This window comes from Lolium perenne, chromosome 4 (assembly GCF_019359855.2).
Source record: "Lolium perenne isolate Kyuss_39 chromosome 4, Kyuss_2.0, whole genome shotgun sequence".
Lineage (NCBI taxonomy): Eukaryota > Viridiplantae > Streptophyta > Magnoliopsida > Poales > Poaceae > Lolium > Lolium perenne.
In genome coordinates, this window is record NC_067247.2 from 173,573,223 (window position 1) to 173,592,588 (window position 19,366).

At 47.1% G+C, this 19,366-nt stretch overlaps 2 protein-coding genes across 8 annotated transcripts; one reads left to right on the forward strand and one right to left on the reverse strand.

The window, feature by feature from the left end:
- The first annotated feature begins 10,781 nt into the window (after positions 1-10,781).
- LOC127294646 (uncharacterized) lies at positions 10,782-14,098 on the forward strand. Of its 7 annotated transcripts, none has more exons than XR_011743074.1 (8): positions 10,782-11,604; positions 11,687-11,857; positions 12,180-12,448; positions 12,529-12,855; positions 13,396-13,459; positions 13,540-13,589; positions 13,663-13,714; positions 13,799-14,098. XR_011743074.1 is itself a non-coding variant. In XM_071818905.1 (8 exons), exons 3-5 carry the CDS (start codon positions 12,194-12,196, stop codon positions 13,438-13,440), a joined length of 357 nt encoding a protein of 118 aa, XP_071675006.1. In that variant the 5' UTR covers positions 10,782-11,604; positions 11,687-11,857; positions 12,180-12,193; the 3' UTR covers positions 13,441-13,459; positions 13,540-13,589; positions 13,663-13,714; positions 13,799-14,096. The 7 variants fall into 7 exon arrangements, 2 of the variants coding, with proteins under 2 accessions (XP_071675006.1, XP_071675007.1); XR_011743075.1 differs by having other exon boundaries at positions 12,180-12,393; XR_007846867.2 differs by having other exon boundaries at positions 12,180-12,393; positions 12,799-12,855; positions 13,799-14,097.
- A 671-nt stretch (positions 14,099-14,769) lies between these two features.
- Positions 14,770-18,964, reverse strand: LOC127347416 (mRNA-binding protein puf3-like). Its single transcript, XM_051373607.2, has 10 exons — positions 18,850-18,964; positions 17,724-17,728; positions 17,058-17,377; positions 16,884-16,976; positions 16,557-16,698; positions 16,348-16,455; positions 15,809-16,021; positions 15,599-15,709; positions 15,310-15,510; positions 14,770-15,206 (listed from the first exon to the last, which is right to left on the reverse strand). Exons 1-10 carry the CDS (start codon positions 18,962-18,964, stop codon positions 14,985-14,987), a joined length of 1,530 nt encoding a protein of 509 aa, XP_051229567.1. The 3' UTR covers positions 14,770-14,984.
- Positions 18,965-19,366: the final 402 nt, after the last annotated feature.

Here is a 19,366-nt window from a genome sequence, read left to right on the forward strand (position 1 = left end):
GGGATTAACTTATCAATGCCTACAGATTGTAGACTAGGGTTTTACTCGGAAGTAGAGGGCAAGTAGATCTCGAAGGTTTCAGCCGAAAAGTACTCGACGATATGAAAACTAGGGTTGCGTGAAACAATGAATCGGTCATCTCTTTGTCCCTCGACTTCCCCTTATATAGGAGGCGGAGCCGAGGGATTCGTAATACACAAGTTACAGAGTCTGGGAGGGTTTCTAACCCGTCCCGTAAAATTACAAGTCTAAATTTCCTAATACAACTCTAGCTTTCCTTAGTACTAACTTGGGCTTCCAAACTTCATATTCTTCGAGTCGTGGGCCTTTGGTAAACCCCGGGTACCATCTTTGGCAGGCCCATTGGGGATGCCTATGTCACCCCACTTAACCAGCCGTCGACCGGCGTGTGGGCCGGCAGACCGGGCTGGGCACCGGGCGGGCCGGTAGTAGAGTCGGCGGCACCGGGCCAGGCACCGAGCTGTTGGTTTCAGCCCATTTTTGCCTTTTCTTTATGGACCGATTTGTGTAGATTCAAAAGATGACATGTACAATATAGATAGATAGATATATGATGAGAGGAGCATAGAGATGGGATAGGAACACAATTTTCTAGTCGTACCCATTGGAGTGAAATCCAAATAAGATGTAAATAGCAACAATGGGCATGTTTCGAAATATATCAAGAATCATAAATAATTTTAGAATAGATTTTGCAATAAGATCAGTTAGCCTCATATAATGAAATCATTTTGCAATTTGAGGCTAATGAGGTGCGGAGGATTACTCCCCCTATGTTAAAGCACAAATGTCATGAGACCTCGAAGAGACATGCTTGGGTACACATAATGACATTGGGTCTATTTATGTTGCACACATAGGTATGCATCATACCAAGACATGGTAAGATGACTATCCCCATATGTGCTGCACAACTAAGCTAGATAGCAAGATAAATGCAAGAATATAGTGTAAGAAGTTGTTCAATCTAAGTTGTTAGGATCAAGAATACCAAGTTCTCCTCTCAAGTTTACAAACCGGGCTTCATCCAAAGGCTTAGTGAAAATATCCGCCAATTTGTGCGTTGTTTCGACATGAGTGAGATCAATGTCCTCATTGGCAACATGATCGCGTAGGAAGTGATGGCGAATGTCAATGTGTTTTGTGCGGCAATGTTGAACTGGGTAATTGGCGATCTTTATTGCACTTTCGTTGTCACAAAGAAGAGGCATCGTACCAAGAGACACACCATAGTCTTTCAAGGTTTACTTCATCCATAACAACTGAGTGCCCACTGATATGTATTCGGCTTCGGCGGTGGATAGGGCAGTGGAGTTTTGTTTCTTGCATGACCAACTCACCAATGACTGGCCAATAAATTGGCAAGCTCGGGAGGTAGACTTCCGGTCAACCTTATCACCAGCCCAATCGGAATCCGAATAGCCTATGAGTTCAAAGGTTGACCCCTTTGGATACCACAGCCCGAGAGTAGGAGTGAGAACAAGATATCTTAGAATCCGTTTGACCGCCACCAAGTGGCTCTCCTTAGGAGAAGAATGAAAACGAGCACACATCCCTACACTTAGCATGATATCCGGCCTAGAAGCACAAAGGTAGAGCAAGGATCCTATCATGGAACAGTATACCTTTATGTCCACATCCTTCTCACCATCACATGAGCCAAGCTGCCCCTTTATGGGCATAGGTGTCTTCATTGTGCTTGCATTAGTCATGTAAAACTTCTTAAGCATGTCCCTCACATATTTTTCCTATGAGATGAAGGTGCCTTTTGCAAGTTGCCTCACTTGGAAGCCTAAGAAGAACTTCAACTCTTCCATCATGGACATCTCAAATCTCCTAGTCATCAATAGCTCAAAAGCTTTGTTATGATTAGGGTTAGTTCCACCAAATATAATATCATCAACATATATTTGACATAGAAATAGGCCACCCCCTTTAACCCGTTTGGTGAAAAGGGTGGAATCGACCATACCCATGCTAAACCCATCCTTGAGTAAGAAATCCCTAAGGTACTCATACCAAGCACGTGGAGCTTGCTTGAGACCGTAGAGTGCCTTATGGAGTAAATACACATGGTTGGGACGGCATGTGTCTTCGAAACCCGGGGGTTGAGCCACCGCCTCATTGACCACTATTATCGGATGCGCCGAAAAATAGTGTCTCAATTTTCTTGCGGTTGTAAACACTCCATACGCTAACTTCTGGTATTGCGGGTACCGCTGTTTTGAAGGCGATAAAACTTCGCTGACGAAGTATACCGGCCGCTGCACTCCGTGGAGTTTTCCTTCTTCTTCTCTTTCGACCACAAGGACTGTGCTGACCACCTGAGGCGTGGCTGCGATATATAACAGGAGAGGCTCCTTTTCCTTAGGTGCCACCAGGATTGGTGGTGTCGAGATTGTGCGCTTAAGGTCCTCGAAAGCTCTTTCTGCTTCTTCGTTCCACTGTAACTTGTCGCCTTGTTTGATTAAAGCGTAAAATGGCAATGCCTTTTCTCCTAGCCTGGCGACGAATCTGCTTAGAGTTGCGACTCGCCCAGTCAGCTGTTGTATTTCCTTCAGCTTTGTTGGCTTCCGCATCGTCACGATGGCTTGGATTTTCTCTGGATTGGCCTCGATTCCTCTTGCTGAAACTAGGAACCCGAGAAGTTCTCCTGTAGGGACGCCAAAAGAGCACTTTGTCGGGTTCAACTTGAGGCAGAACTTGTCAAGGTTGTCGAAATTTTCCTTCAGATCCTCGATCAATGTTAACCCCTTCTTTATTGTTATGACAACATCGTCTATGTACACTTGTACGTTCTTGCCAATCTGTGTGGCGAGACACTTATGCATCATCCGTTGGTATGTTTCTCCCGCGTTTTTCAATCCAAAGGGCATTGTTCTGTAGCAGAACATGTCATAAGGTGTTATAAAAGCTGTTTTGACCTCGTCGTCTTCTTTTAATCTGATCTGGTTATAACCAGAGTATGCATCCAGGAAGGAAAGACGTTCACATCCTGCCGTAGAGTCGATAATTTGATCGATCCTTGGGAGGGGAAAGTGATCCTTTGGACAATGTTTATTGAGACACGTGAAGTCGACGCACATGCGAAGGACCTTCGTGTTTTTCTTCGGGACCAGCACTGGGTTACCTAACCACGTGGCTTCTGTATGTAACTCTTTGATAAAGTCAGCCTCTCGTAGTCGATAGATTTCTGACAGCATAGCTTTGCGGTTTGGTTCCGAAAAACGCCGCAAAGGTTGTTTAATTGGCCTCACCACTAGATCCAAGTTGAGGTGGTGCTCGGCAAGTTCCCTGGGTACTCCTGGCATGTCAGCTGGACACCATGCGAAGATTTCCCAGCGCTCACGGAGGAGCTCGACGAGCGCGCTTTCCTATGCGAGGTCCATGTTTGCTGCGATGGATGTCGTTTTCTTGGGATCTGTCGGGTGGATCTGTACCTCCTTAGAATTCTTGGTAGTATGAAAAGTTGGTTCCTTGAGTGGCCTCCCTACATCTGGCAAAACATCATAGTCAGTTGTTAACCTTGATTCCATATACTCGGCTTGCATCCCGAAAGTTTCTGACAGTCGATGAAAATCCTTGTCGCACTTATCAGCTAACGCAAAACTGCCTTTTACTGTAATCGGTCCCTCGGGTCCAGGGAGCCTCCATAACAAGTATGTGTAGTGTGGTACCACCATAAACCTGGCATAAGCTGGTCGTCCCAACAAAGCGTGATACTACGATGGGAAATCCACAACTTCGAACTCTAGCCTTTCTATTCTGTAATTCTCTCGGGTTCCAAACTGAACATCGAGATTGATCTTCCCAAGCGGATAACTAGGCTTGTCTGGTGTAATACCATGGAAACGTGTATCAGTTGGTTTTAGACTCGCCAGGGATATGTTCATTTTCCTCAATGTATCTGCGTACATAAGGTTTAAACTGCTGCCTCCATCTATGAATACTCGTGAAACGTCGAATCCTGCGATCACCGCTGGTAAAATCAATGCTGATTGCCCTGGCCGAGGAACTTGCTGCGGGTGGTCTGCTATGGTGAAGCCAATGTCTTGCCCCGACCAATTCAGGTACTCAATTGTTGGTGGAGGCATTTTTTCTGCCACGAACACTTGTCGCGAAATCACTTTCTGAGCTCTGTTGGATGGCCTAGCTTTCTGAATCATCGAGACCGTGCCGTTGGTGTCGATATAAGGAGGTGGGTTTGGAGCCGCCGCTATTTGTAACTGATGTCGATTTGCATCTGTAATTGCGGGTGGAGGTGGGAGGTGGATCTCACTTCTCGGCCCTTGAGGATTTCTAATTGTTGCCTGTGTGTTGGTATGCCCTGCAAATCTCTGCATTGCTTGAAAATTTCGGCAGTCCTTCTGCAGATGCCCTGACTGGCTCTTTCCATTGTTATCGAGATAGAAGTGCATTTGGCATGGTCCTTTTAAGCGGTCCTCAGGTGAGACATACGGTCTCTGAAACCTTGGTCCATTATTTTGTTTACTGGGGCGGGAGTCGTCCTTGTAATCTCTACGCTGCTCGCCACTCCTTTGATAATCATCTCGATTGTTTCCTCCACTGTTTTCTCGAAATCCAGCCGATATTTGACCAGGAGCATCATAGTTTGAGAACTATCAAGGAAATCGTTGCCTATTTTGAAAGTTTCGACTGTGATCCTCCTCGGGTGACCTGTGCCGCTTGTTGTGAACAACATCTTCTCCATCTGCCCACCGATTCGCTATCTCCATGAGTGCTGATATTGTTTTTGGGTTGGTTCTTCCCAGATCCTCGACAAAGTCCCTCCTTCGAATACCAGCAACAAATGCATCTATAGCCCTCTCGTCGGATATATTCTCTGCCGAGTTTTTGATGATGTTCCACCTCTGGATATACGTCCTCATTGATTCGTCGTGTTTCTGTCTGCAGGCCCTCAACTGCTCCAGTGATGCAAGTTTCTTGCACATTGATCGGAAATTCTTCACGAATATATCCTCGAAACTTTCCCAGCTGTCGACAGATCCAGGAGGCAGCTTCTTTATCCATGATCGTGCGGCTTCACTCAAGTGTACTTGAATGCTTTGCATGGCTGTTGCTCTAGTTCCACCCATCAGCTTCACCGTCTCGAGATAATCAACTAGCCAATCCTCAGGATCTTGCAGGCCGTCGAATTTTTTGTAATTATCGGGTAGCTTAAATCCTGATGGAACTCGAGTTTTGCGGACTCGTCTCGTAAAGCACGGGAGCCCACACATATCCTCATCATCCTCTGGTGAATGTCGACGTTCCCTTCTTTCCTGTCGCGCTCTGTCTACCCTTGCTTGAGTTGCGGCGTCTCTTGTCCCACTCATTTTCGCGGGATCTTGCACTGCTGCAGTAGGTCGTGGACTATTTTGCCTTGCAGAACCTTCGGGACATGTGCTTGCGAACGCTGTTCCCATGGCTCCAACTCTTGCCATGGCCATGTTATACAATGCTTCCCTTGGATCTCCGGGAGGTGGTCTGGATGCCAAGATGAAAGCTTGTGTCGCCATGTATCCAGCTTCTGGTGTTTTGGGAATAATATTTCCCCTTGTATCTATCGACATAAAGGACATGTCGAGGTTTTGAACTAGGTTCTCCCTTTCAGCCTCAGGTATATTTTGCAATCGAGATCTTGCCCTGTTTCGAGCTTCTCTATGACTCCTTCCCGAAGTTCCTGATTGTCGGCTCAACTCTGCTCTTCGCCTGCTTGATGCAGAAGCCGCAGCTTGTCTCCTATCCAGCTCAATTTTCTGTTTTTCGAGTTGCCGTCTGGCACGGGCGAGTCTATATTGATATGCTTGTAACTCTTCAGCTGTCGCGGTTACGGTCATTGGCTCTGTGCCGTCAATGGCTCTTGCAACTCTGTCACATACTGCCTGCGGAAATTGCACCATCTCCCGCGTTCCAGGCCCGACGTATTTGGTTCCCAAACCTCGCGTAAGATCAGCGGGGTCGACATATGGATTTCCTACGTCGTCGAAGTTCTCTGATGTATCCTCCTGTGGTCGTCTTGTATCTCCAATTGCATAGATCTGATGGTATTTTGAATTTCGACCTTGGTCGGAATTGGTGACACCGTCATATAGATCGGTGAAGACCTCTCCAACAAGAGTGGATCTGTCGAGGAATCCGAAGCTGTCGATGCTGTCAGAGCCGCTGCTTATATTGGAGTCCGCAGACGACTCGAAGGACATGTCGCCGAAGATCTTGGCGAGCTTTTCGCTTGCCGTAGATTCGATGAAGCGTGGTAGCGAAATCCCCTCGTCGCTTGTCTCGAACGATGACGACGAGTCCGAAAAATCGGAATCGACCACCGACAATCCCGACAAAGTCGGAACATCGAGACGATATGATCCCTCTTTCTCGACGCGGAAGTGGAAACTTCCGAACGTCATCTCCATAGGCTCCTCCAAATACGCATATGCATCCAAACGGACTAGATCAGTTTCGATCCATTTACCTCTATCCATCGCGTCGCTTGCTACCGATGAAGTCGACGATCTTGAACGTGCCATCGAGATCAGCTCATTGTCGCCTCTAATTCCCACAGACGGCGCCAATTTACAAGGGATTAACTTATCAATGCCTACAGATTGTAGACTAGGGTTTAGTCGGAAGTAGAGGACAAGTAGATCTCGAGGGTTTCAGCCGAAAAGTACTCGACGACTAAGAAACTAGGGTTATGTTGACAATAGATTCGATCCTTTATTTGTCCCTCGACTCCCCTTATATAGGAGGTGGAGTCGAGGGTTTCATAATACACAAGTTACAGAGTTCGGGAGACAAGCTGAGTCTGTCCCGAGTAGTTACAAGTCAATATTCCTAATACAATTCTATCTTTCCAAACTCTCTCCTAACTGGGATTCTAGGCTTGATAATCTTCAGGTCGTGGGCCTTCAACAAAACCCCGGGTACCATCTTCGGCAGGCCCATTGGGGATGCCTATGTCAGCCCCCTCTGCACCAGCCCCACCTGGTCCCTCGGCGTCTCCGTCACCCGCGGCGCCCCCGGCGCCCGAGTCGCCCGCGACGCCCGAGGCGCCTCCGGAGCCCGCAGCGTCTCCTTCGGCCGCCTCTTTATCGGCCGCCTCGTCGCCCGCCATGCCGCCCGTAGCTGCGCCCCCTGAGCCCATGCTCGATCACCCGCGCACGTGCGGGCGTGTGATGACCCACAAGTATAGGGGGTGTATCGTAGTATTTTCGATAAGTAAGAATGTCGATCCCAACGAGGAGCAGAAGGTGTTGACAAGCAGTTTCGATGAAGGATTCACTGTAAATGCTCACAGACAAGTATTCGGGGGGTTTTGATGTAGCAGATGAATAAAGTACAAGTAAGTAAAGTGCGAGAGAAATAATTGCAGCGAGTGGCCCAATCCTTTTTAGTACAAAGGACAAGCCGGTTTGTTTACTTATAATGACCAAACGTTCTTGAGGACACACGGGAATTTAGTCTAGTGCTTTCGCTTCATATAGCCGATTAATCTTCATTGTTTTGATAAGTGTTGTGTGGGTGAACCTATGCTAATGCACCGCCCTTCCTAGGACTAATACATACTTGTGATTATGCCCCTTGCAAGCATCCGCAACTACAAGAAAGTAATTAAGATAAATCTAACCATAGCCTTAAACTCTGAGATCCTGCTATCCCTCCCGCATCGATATACCAACGGGGGTTCAGATTTCTGTCACTCCGGCAACCCCGCAATTGGCAAACGAGTACAAGATGTATTCCCCTAGGCCCATAAAGGTGAAGTATCATGTAGTCGACGTTCACATGACACCACTAGAAGAATAACACCACAACTTAAATATCATAACATTGAATATTACTCAACCATAATTCACTACTAACATTTAGACTTCACCCATGTCCTCAAGAACTAAACGAACTACTCACGAGACATCATATGGAACATGATCAGAGGTGATATGATGATGGATAACAATCTGAACATAAACCTTGGTTCAATGGTTTCACTCAATAGCATCAATAACAAGTAGAAATCAATACCTGGAGAGTTTCCCCTATCAAACAATCAAGATCCAACCCTAATTGTTACAGCGGTGACGAGGTGCAGCGGTGGAGACGGCGGTGATGATGATGAAGATGATGGCGGTGATGATGGAGATGATGTCCAGCTCGATGACGGTGACGATGGCGTCGATTTCCCCCTCCGGGAGGGAATTTCCCCGGCAGATTTCAGCCTGCCGGAGAGCTCTTTTCTCTCTGGTGTTTTCCGCCCCGCAGAGGCGGCTGTGACTCTTCGCGACTATCCTCTGGAGCTTAGGTTTTCAGGACGAAGATGTACGCGAAGGAGAGGAGGCCAGAGGGGGCTATGGGCCCCCTCCCCACATGGCAGCGCGGCCAGGGCAGGGCCCGCGCCGGCCTATGAGGGGGGCCCATGGCGGCCCTCCTCGGCTCCTCATTTTGGCTCCCTTCGTCTTCTGGAAAAATAGGATTTTTCATATAATTTCCGTCAATTGTTGATCTTCCGAAATATTGCATTCTGACGGCGCTTTTTCCAGCAGAATCCTGACTCCGGTGCGCGATCCTCCAATAATCATGAAACATGCAAAATAGATGAAATAACATAAGTATCATCTCCAAATATGAAATATATCAATGAATAACAGTAAATTATGATATAAAATAGTGATGCAAAATGGACGTATCAGCGTGCGGCGGCCGTATACACGTTACCCCACCGACCAGTACGTCTGCATGGCGTCCCCGTCCGCCGCGTCTGCCTTCTGGCCAGCGGCAACATTGTCCTACCGCATGATGGCGGAGTACCTCCCAGCCGCCCACCCGGTCACCAGGCCGGTCCAACCGGCCCCACGACCGGCCTGGCCGGCCCAGAACCCGGTTGAACCGGCCATGCAACCGGCCGGCCCGGTCAAAACCGGCCCTCAGACTGGTGCCAACCGGAGTGGTGTCCAGGGGCCTCCGCCCCCTCGCCCGGTCGGCCGCCCGGTCAAACTGGACCACCGGCCGGCCCAACCGGCCACCAGGCCGGTCCAACCGGCCCCTCGACCGGACCGGCACCTGCTGATGCGTCCACCTCCTCCCTATCACCGGTGCACACCTCGGCTCGCGCCGCCTTGCGCGGCCCGCACTAGCGCGCTGCCATGCAGGAGTAGTACGATGCGCTGCAGCGTAACCGGACCTGGTTCCCCGGCCCCCATCGCGCCAACGTCATCACCGGCAAATGGGTCTTCAAGCACAAGCTTGGCTCCGATGGTACTCTCGAGCGCTACAAGGCGCGCTGGGTCGTGCGCGGCTTTCGGCAACGCGCCGGTGTCGACTTCACGGATACGTTCGCCCCGGTTGTCAAACTGGGCACGATCCGCACGGTGTTGCACCTTGCCGCCTCTTGTGCGTGGCCGGTGCATCAGATGGACGTCTCCAACGCCTTCCTTCATGGCCACCTGTCGGAGCAGGTGTACTGCCAGCAGCCCATAGGCTTCGTCGACGCCGAGCGCCCTGATGAACTGTGTTTGCTCTCTCGGTCCTTGTATGGACTGAAGCAGGCGCCCCGCGCCTGGTACCAGCGCATCGCCGTCTTCCTGCATCAGCTTGGTTTCCGCTCCACACGTTCCGATGCGTCGTTGTTCGTCTACTGGACCGGCAACGACATGGCCCACCTACTGGTCTTGACGACATCATCTTGACGGCCTCCACCGCTGGTCTTCTTCGACATCTCACCGACAGTCTTCGCGTTGAGTTCGCATTGAAGGATCTCGGACCGCTCCACTACTTCCTCGGCATCGAGGTTGTCTGGCGTGCAGACGGGTTCTTCCTTCATCAGCGGAAGTATGCCCACAAGCTCTTCGAGCGTGCAGGGATGCTTAACTGCAACCCTGCCCCGACACCTGTCGACACGAAGGCCAAGCTCTCAGCCAGTGATGGGTCGCTGGCCTCCGACGTGCCGTTCTACCGCTCCATCGTCGGTGCCCTCCAGTACTTGACGTTGACACGTCCGGAGCTCCGGTACGCTGTGCAACAGGTGTGCTTGCATATGCATGCCCCTCGGGATGCTCATTGGGCCGCGGTGAAGCGGATTCTCCGCTACGTTTGTGGCACCATGGGCTATGGCTTGTCGCTGCATGCTTCGCCCTCGACGTCGACCAACCTCGTTGCCTACTCGGACGCCGACTGGGCGGGCTGCCCGGACACGCGACGCTCCACCAGCGGATACTGCGTCTACCTCGGCTCGTCGCTCGTTTCTTGGTCCTCCAAGAGGCAGCCCACCGTGTCTCGCTCCAGTGCTAAGGCCGAGTACCGCGCCGTGGCTAACGGTGTGGCTGAGTGCACATGGCTTCGTCAGCTCTGTCCGAGCTCTCTTGTCCCGTTGACAAGGCTACGGTGGTCTTTTGCGACAACGTGTCGGCTGTCTACCTCTCCGCCAACCCCGTTCATCATCGGCGCACAAAGTACATCGAGTTGGACATCCACTTTGTTCGTGAGCAAGTTGCCCTCGGTCGCGTTCGAGTTCTTCACGTACCGACGTCTCAACAGTTTGCCGATATCATGACGAAGGAATTGCCATCCGCGATATTTTCTGAGTTTCGCTCCAGTCTATGTGTCGGTGCCGACCCTTCGACTGCGAGAGGTGTTGAGTAACATATTGTACTAGGTATAGATCCCCGTGTTTTGTCAGGATTGTACCTATAATTGTACATGTGTCCTATATATATATATATACATGAGCAGCCGGCTTCATTGGTATTGTGCAATCTCTAATACTTCTCTAGAGAGGATGCTCGCGCTGTTCCGCCCTCGACGCCGCTCTTCGCAGTTTCAGTGCTGCTTGGGTCATGTGGGGGCGTGGGACAGAGGCTAGACGTCCTACTACCTCTCGGCTCCTTGTGGGAGGCTCCGCGTGCTCGACGGCTGCATATCTGCGCGTTGTACAGACCCAAGTTGATGTCGCGGATGAGCCATCGAGTCCGCCTGAGGGCGCAAGCGCTGTCCTTCTTGTCCAGGCGCGGGGATAGAGGTGCAGGTTGCGCGGCGCATGCCTACATGAGTGCGCACGATCACGATGCGGCGCTATGGTCCTTGTCCAGGCGGCCCAAACGCTGGGCCAAGCCTGCTGGACGCATGCCCGGACCCTGCTAGCGAAACGTCGGCCGCGTCCGCAGTCTCTCTCGCCGAGGAGATCGCGGACAACACCACGAGGGCGCCTGCCGGACCTGCAGATTCTCACATAGTCAAGGCCCTGAGCCACCATGCCCTGCCCCTCGGTGACTTCATCCACCACGACTCCAGCAACAGTCTTCGAGCCTGCTACCACGAATTGGTTGCTCAGTCCACAGCTTTTCTCCCACATCAGGCAGACGTGTTTGTTCAGATTTTCCTTCATTGCGATTTGTGCACACAACCTGTTTGTTGAAATGACTACCTGCTAATCCTCTTATGCACATGGAAAATACTTCTCCAGGTTAGATTGGAGGATTAATCATTTCATTCAAGGAGTTCTTTCTAGTTCATGAGGTGCTTTTCCACTCGCCAATCCTCTCTGTTGAACCAGCATGTGTTCTTTGTCACAGAGACCGGCCGCCCCAAAACAAGGTAAGCAACGTTAGTTGGTCTATACAGCCACGTGAACCGGAAATATCTATTTGTATTGACAAGATAAATGTTTCCTTGCCAGATTGTTTTGTTGACATCTTCGGAGATAGAGTGCAGTTGATTTTGTTGATTGCATATTTGCGTCAGATTGTTCAAGCGTTTTAACTAGGCATGCTTGGATTTGCAGTGTTGGAAGACATGTATATGGTATCACACCTATTGCCATTCACATCAATTCCTTGCCTCGATCTAGGTAAGCTACTACCCTATGTACTACTTAGACACTTTTGCTATCTAGAAGTTCATCTAGCCAATTTTTCTATCTACCAATTCATCTAGCCCTCCGTGCATGACGATGCACATGATATTTGGTTAGAACAATGGAGGAAACAATATGTCAACACTTGGCCATATGTCACATCCCTAGGATTTTTTTTTTTCATTTTCTTAAAGAGATTTGAGCTTGCAAGCAACCAAACTGATGTGATGCTTAGAAAAATATATATCTATGTGTTCTTTTAAACCTTCATAATACGAATCAAGGGATCTCACATGTAATAATTCCCTATGTACAGAGGGAAGATGAGCCATGGCCTTCTGCTTTCATCGAGCATGCACATTGCCTACTCTGGTGTTGATTATCGCCAAGGCGCTGAACGATGTCTTTGAAGTATTAGAAGTTGGCATTGAAGAAATATTGGCCGAGAATTCTGGATTTCGGTTGCCTTTTGCTACTGATACTTATTCATCGGTTCCTTCAGTTGTGCCACCTGTTATATTCATGGTCTGGTTAGTTCTCAAGTACATGCTACTTTCGAACCATCAGCTGATCATGCGCCTTACGGTTTGTATATTTTCTTTACTATTATTTTTACCTTTAAATCTACACGTTATGCTTATATGGGGTTTTCTCATTTTTTTTAGTTGCTGGCAAGAGACCACTCTACCTCTGAACTATTGCTGCAGCAAACCCAGTTGAAATTAACACTGCCACTTACATCTACAATTTACCTTTAAATCTACATGTTATGCTTATATGGGGTTTTCTCATTTTTTTAGTTGCTGGCAAGAGACCACTCTACCTCTGAACTATTGCTGCAGCAAACCCAGTTGAAATTAGCACTGCCACTTACATCTACAATTTACCTTTAAATCTACATGTTATGCTTATATGGGGTTTTCTCATTTTTTTAGTTGCTGGCAAGAGACCACTCTACCTCTGAACTATTGCTGCAGCAAACCCAATTAAAGGTAACACTGGCCCTGGCCCCTGCATCAATAGATGCACACATCCCTTTATTAAAAAGTACCAAAAAATAACACTGGCACTTATATCTACAGAACAACGCAAACATTGTCTTAGGTTTTAACTAAACGTAGATGCCAGGAATAAGTTACTCCCTCCGGTTCAAAATAATTTCCCAAAAATAGATGTATCTAAACAGTCCAAAAGTATTCAGGACCTATAGATCAAGATTTTCTGATGGACTTTAACTATCCACTGAGTTGCAGTCGCGTGTTTTTGACCCTGCTTAGTATTGGATCCATGGTTTGTCCTCATTAGAAATTATTCTCTAGCTGATATGGTGAAAGTATTATCCCATATGTTCTACTAAATCCAAAACTATGAGCATAACATAAGTCACCAGATTGCTCGACCTAAAAAACAACAGGAGCACTACTGCCTCGCTAACGCACTGTAAGGAGCGTTTGTTGATGTGCAGTTACTGTTAATTATATGATAATGTTTCCTGTCAGTTATCAGCTATGTACTGAGGACTATTTCTGCAGGTTTCATGTAGGCACTTAACACTTGATGTGGCTGAGGAAGGTTGAAGGGCTACAAAAGAAAAAGGTAGGTATAGTGGAGCACTAATCCTGGAGAGAGAGTTTGGATTTGTTTTGGCCAACCTTAGGAAAGTGTCCTGATTGCAGTGATAACAAAGGAAAAAACTGAAGGCCATCTAATACAATACCTCAAAGAGGTACATTTACTCCCATGCTCTCAATCTGGTCAGTTTACAGTGATACCAAGAACTCACTATTCATTGTCTGCAGTAGCACCTATAAAAACAAGAAGGCATCCAAGTAGAAAGCTTCACGCTACCAGGTCAGATTTTAAGATAAACTTCAAACACCTGACAAAAATTTCAGCACGACCAAGAGTACTGACTCTTAACTCTTCTCCTTGCAGCAAATTAAACAACGAAGTATCATCTGCAGCAACAAACGAGGTTAGCCGAAGAAGTGAACAAGTATCCAGACTTGTGATCTATATCAAGATATCTATTTTGTCAATGCCAGCCACCAAAATTACATGTCAAATGTTATTTGCCTACCTGTCACTATAGGAAGTATGAACACTGCTGACTGCGATAAAATTATCTATAAACACCACCAGTGTATTGGTAGTATTAAGCACTTGAGTACCCCTGTGTAATTACTCCAACTGCCTGCCTTCGTTCATGCCAATTTAGTCATCTTGACTAATTAACAGCATTGCCACAGATGCTTTACAACCACGATATCGCTCACCGCCGCGCCTCACCTTCCTAGTAGGGATAAAATATGTCTGGATCCATCGTGCTACAATTATTTAGGGCCCGAGGGTATAATGGAGTATGTTAATATGTCTATAGTACTACTCAAGACTACTACTTCCAAGTTCCAGCTGCCAACTGCCAAACACGCACGTCATGGCCTCCCCAAAGCTCTTCATCCTCCTCATCAGTGTCATCATCTTCCATGGCAATCCCTACTACTCGTAAGCAACCAGCATCATCTACCTCTTCAGCAAACCAGAGTACATACGTATACGGTAATCTAATACTTTGCCCGTCGGCACTGGATGTGAGTGACCGGGAAGGGAAGGTGGCGGGGACGCCAGCTGCCTTCGTGCAAGCACAACCATCTTCTCGCACATGTTCAAGGCCATCTTCCCCAAGGCCTACAGCTACGCCTTCAACGACGCCTCAAGCCTTAACCGGGCCAACCGATACCTCATCACATTCTACCCACCACAGCCTGAATGATCCATGGATCGCTATCGATCGCTATATATACCTGGACGAACTGTAGCTACATTTATGGAGCATGCTTTTATGCTACCTGATCGAACTGCAGATTAAAATATGCATGCATAATGAAACAACAAATATTTTAAAAGTCTGAAACTTAACTGATTGAGTTCTGACGAAATAATAGATAGTCGTTATACATAATCGGCAGACGTCACAAGTCTAGAGACCAGCGGAAGTTGTAGTTCACTTCTCCGCTCAGAGTTTCCGTTTCTCCTAATCGGGAAAACAAGAGCAACAAAGTTCACCATAGTTCAATACACGAATGACTGCAAATCACCACAGCTTAGGCAAGGCAGGCAGCTAGGGGAACTGGGGTGATGCTGGTGCAACAGAGCCAGGGAGCCCCGCTCTAGCATTGACAACCCTCTCGACCTGCGCTATCACGTGCCTGCCGTGGGGGTACCTGGCCAGCATGGCCTCGTGACGCCTCACCAGCTTCACAATCACGTCGACCTGCCACTCCCGCGACACCTCAAGCATCCTCTGTATCACATAGTTCGCATATTCGTGGACAATCATACCCTGCACAATAAGACAACCACACAAGATTAGTCATGTACTCATGTACATCTTGCTACGCATGTCATAAGAGTAACAATGGATGGTATGATCTTAAGAGCCAGACCAGTAGATGGTCTGCGGTTGTGCCACCCGCAGCACAGAAAATCTCAACTATGATCCGCTTGCGGTCCATGTAGCTGCCGTGGATTAGGCATTTCTCGATGACGTTGGAAGAGTGCTTCTCGTGGCTCATTTGCATAACCCGCCCTTCAAATTTTAGCACAATAATTTCTCTTTCACGGGGCTCTCCATGCTCCACAATGTACTGCAACATGCCCGTAAAACGGAGTTGAAATCTTCTTTTCGCTGAGGGGTTATTAAATCATCATTTGCAAATCACTCCATATTTTTACCTGGACAACGTAGTTTCCATACGGATCTACCGACAACTCATTGACAGATTCAAGAATCTCCTTGACAAGCGCCTGTTTCATTTGCGGATCCCTGCAGAACTCCAACGCTTTCTGGGAAAATCACAAGAACGAAAAGGATAAGCAATGAACAAATACAAACAAACGTCAAAAGGTAGGAAGCAACCAAAAATGCATGTCCAATCTAACAACCTGAATGACATGGCATCCAAAAGGATGGGAGGATAGCATCTTGACCTTCCCACGTAAGCTTCTATAGACGAAATGGATATGCTGTGGTGGCACAAACTCTATACATTTCTGGATGGCGTGGTTTGCATGTTGGTCACAAACACATTTCAATATGTTGCTACCAAGCTCCTTGGCCATCTCTACCTTCTGATCAGTGTCGGTTATTTCAAAAGCCTGAAGAAAGGGACACCATTAGTGATCAAGCTCACCGTGAAACAACAAGCCTATCATGGTACAAACTTAATTAACTAGGACAAAACATAATCAACTTAATCTAAATTATGCATTTGAGAAGGTCATAATATTTACAGCAGAAGCTATTTAAGATAAAGAATACAATAATAGGAGAATAACATATAATGAACAACATAATTCAGTTATATTCTAACTTATATGAACATTACAGCCTACTAAATCTAAAAGCGAAACCTTGCAATCCACAGGCACGTTCTAATTATTTCCAACCAGAAATGTTAGAAAAGGCACACTGTTCAGTTTACCTTCTGGATCACTCGACAACCATAGAGCTGAAGGCTTAGGTCTAACACATGCCCCTTCAGATTACCGATGAGTTTCCTGGTGTAGACTGATGGTCCATAATCAAGAAGCTGATGAAAAAAAACAGAACGTAAGTACATTAGGTTATGCAAGATTAGCCCAGCATCATCAAAGACCCGAGTTACAAATATAGAGGATTGGAGTAAGAAACCTTGAGAATCACACTATTGGCAAAGACATTAATGATCAGTGATTTCATTAGAGGAGTGATTTCGTTATAGAGCATAACTATCTCCCCAGTAGTTGCGGTGTCAAGTTTCTTCAGGATAAAGCGACTCCCATTTGGATCAACACTGCATGTCCAATACATCGAAGGGTAATGGGTGATTTAGCAATATAAGGTTGCGAGCACTTCAAGGAACACATAGCACAATGGGATGAATAACCTTATGGACATACGGACTGAAACTACTGCCTAGTACTTCCGACAACATAACCATGTAATAATGAACTTGAGGGTTGCATGAGTTATGTGCACCTGATAGCAGGTACGTGACCCTTGATGTGAATCAGTCTTATATAATGGCCCACTGGATGCTTGATCTGCTGAAGAAGGGAATCGACATGAGTGGACATTACACGGTCAGAATTGTGGATATTGCCCAGTCTACCGCCAGAATCTCGGATTTGAGAAAAATCAGAAATTGTTCCATTTCCAGGAGCATTTGTAGTTGGCTGATGTTGCCCAGATAATGCCTTCTCAACATCAGCATCAGGAGTGTAGTGATTCTTCATAGCCTCCAGGGACCGAGTCCATAGTCTGTAGGCATATTCGTCGTCTGGGTCAATCAATGCACGCATACATGACTCCTGGTTTTCGACATCAACCTGTGTATGTTGCTCGACGGAAGTCTGGAATGCACTCCTTGAGGAGGCAGATGAAGACTGTTGAGGAAGACGTTGATCTGTTTTTGTGTCATTTATAGGCACATTTTGATTGTCTGGAGCCAGCTCTTCACTCCCTGGATCATTCTGAAAAGGAAACGGCAACGTTTCAGTACTATAAGAGGAATAGCTCATGGTGCATATACATCCAACAAGTAAAACATAGCAATGACAAAAGAGGCAACCAACTGAAACCATATGGTAGTTTCAAGGGTAAATTCCGTCCATATGTGACCTCTTTGCTACTGATTGCTAACTGCTCAGTGAATCACACCTAATATTGACTCAAAGATGGATGATTTTCCTCAATGTAAATTTCATGTACAATAGTCGGAGTGTTCTAAGATAGGGAAACAAGAAGTAAATTTTTGGTTGTTTTTTGGCAGAGAACTATTTCATAGTGTATCATAGTATAAGCACAATGCAGTAGTACACCTTCTACAGAACATATATCAGCAGTTAGTCAACTATAAATGGCTAAAGCGTCATAATTTGTCCCAACCAATGTAGATTGCAAGGTTTTCAGAGCATGTTTTTATCGAGAACACTCTCATTTTAACTTTCAGATGGGACAAGATACAAAATATGAAACACTAAGCACATATATAATCAACCTTCCCTAGGTTGAATCTGGCAAAACATTCAGTGCCCACGCTACACCACATCCTCTGAACCACCGGCCCACCGTGGCAGACACCTCCCCCTCCCCTCACCCCAACCTACATGCCAGTACCGACCAGCTTCACCACTACCAGATCATCGCCGCTCACCTGAACCATAAACCTAATCCACACCGTCCAGCTGCTGGTCCCATGTAATAAAAATGCTTTGCACTCCTTTGAGCGTGCTACTGGTAACTAAAAAACTTGTTTTATCCTCCACCCTCTGGTTGGTTACAGGATCCATGAAGTGAAGCCATCTTAGACCAATATTATATTGTTGGCTAGTTGCCAAACAACGATTGTGAAGATGATGTGGAGACCGCGTATCGATGGTCAGTCAGAATTGGTAGTGGTCACTTAACCCTAACCCTAATCAAAACGGTGGCACAAGTAGCGGGAGGGAGAAGGAGGGTGGTTGACAAGGAAGGGGAGACAAGAAGAGCCTAGCTAGATGTGGCTGCAGCGATGGGGAGAACATAGATGAGAGGTTAGGGAAACGTTGAGATCAAGGAGGAAGCAATAAATACTAGGAGAGGGGAGGCGGAGGCCCTCGAAGCTGGGCCCTAAACGCCTAGGGCTTTGGCCTAGGCCTGGAATTTTTTCTTCACTATCTATATGTGGGTTTGTGGCTTGGTTTGTGATTTATGATTTTCAGCCTACAAATTCCTATCCATGCAGTCCTCTTAATGAAAGCCCACTAGCACGGCCCCGACAAATCTCATAGATGACTCACAATATTTTTCACCAAGCCATATATTCCGTTAAGCAAACAACTTACAGGAAAAAAGAACAGAGCTTGTTGGCTTGATGCTGGAGACGAATCCTAACTCCAAGTACCACCACGGATGCTCGCGGTGACACTATGCATGTCTGAGCCACCTTGACCTTCGTGCATACCTGGAGCTCTCTGTGAGCTTCTAAGACTGAACTGCCTCCCACCAGTTAGAGCTAGCCACAAGCTAAGACGCCTTCCGCACTGGCGGCTATGCTCCATAAAAGAACCAAGAACCATGAGTCCAGTCCAAAAGACCAGAAAGGTTGCTACCCCACTACAGCTTAGTACAATATCTTGTTTCCGTATTTTTATATTTCTCCTTCCTTTAGTGGATTGGTTCAATAAAGCGGGTGAAACTTACTATTGTAGCTTTAATCGATTTGTTTTTCTAGGTACATTTGTTATGCCTTGCTATCTGGTACTTCCCGGGGTATATGGGCACTTAGTGTTTGGCTTGGGGCTTGGTCGAATCCTGGCTCCAACAACTTGGAGGAAGGAGGGGTACTATATAAGAAAGATCATATTGTTAAAAGCATGCGCATATACCTGATTCACCCCTTTATGTCCAATATATCATAAATATGATTTTATGGTGGAAAAATTGGCTCTGTTATACTCTGGAATCACTAAATCCATCAT

Coding starts and splice junctions, on each gene's coding strand:
- LOC127294646 (XM_071818905.1), top strand. CDS start 12,194: ATGGCCTTCTGCTTTCATCGAGCATGCACATTGCCTACTCTGGTGTTG. Junction 12,449..12,798: donor AGCTGATCATGCGCCTTACG/GTTTGTATATTT, acceptor TCATTTTTTTAG/TTGCTGGCAAGAGACCACTC. Junction 12,856..13,395: donor TGCAGCAAACCCAATTAAAG/GTAACACTGGCC, acceptor CTATTTCTGCAG/GTTTCATGTAGGCACTTAAC.
- LOC127347416 (XM_051373607.2), bottom strand. CDS start 18,964: ATGGTTCTTGGTTCTTTTATGGAGCATAGCCGCCAGTGCGGAAGGCGT. Junction 16,699..16,883: donor GGTCACGTACCTGCTATCAG/GTGCACATAACT, acceptor TTGGACATGCAG/TGTTGATCCAAATGGGAGTC. Junction 15,207..15,309: donor CAACCGCAGACCATCTACTG/GTCTGGCTCTTA, acceptor CTTATTGTGCAG/GGTATGATTGTCCACGAATA.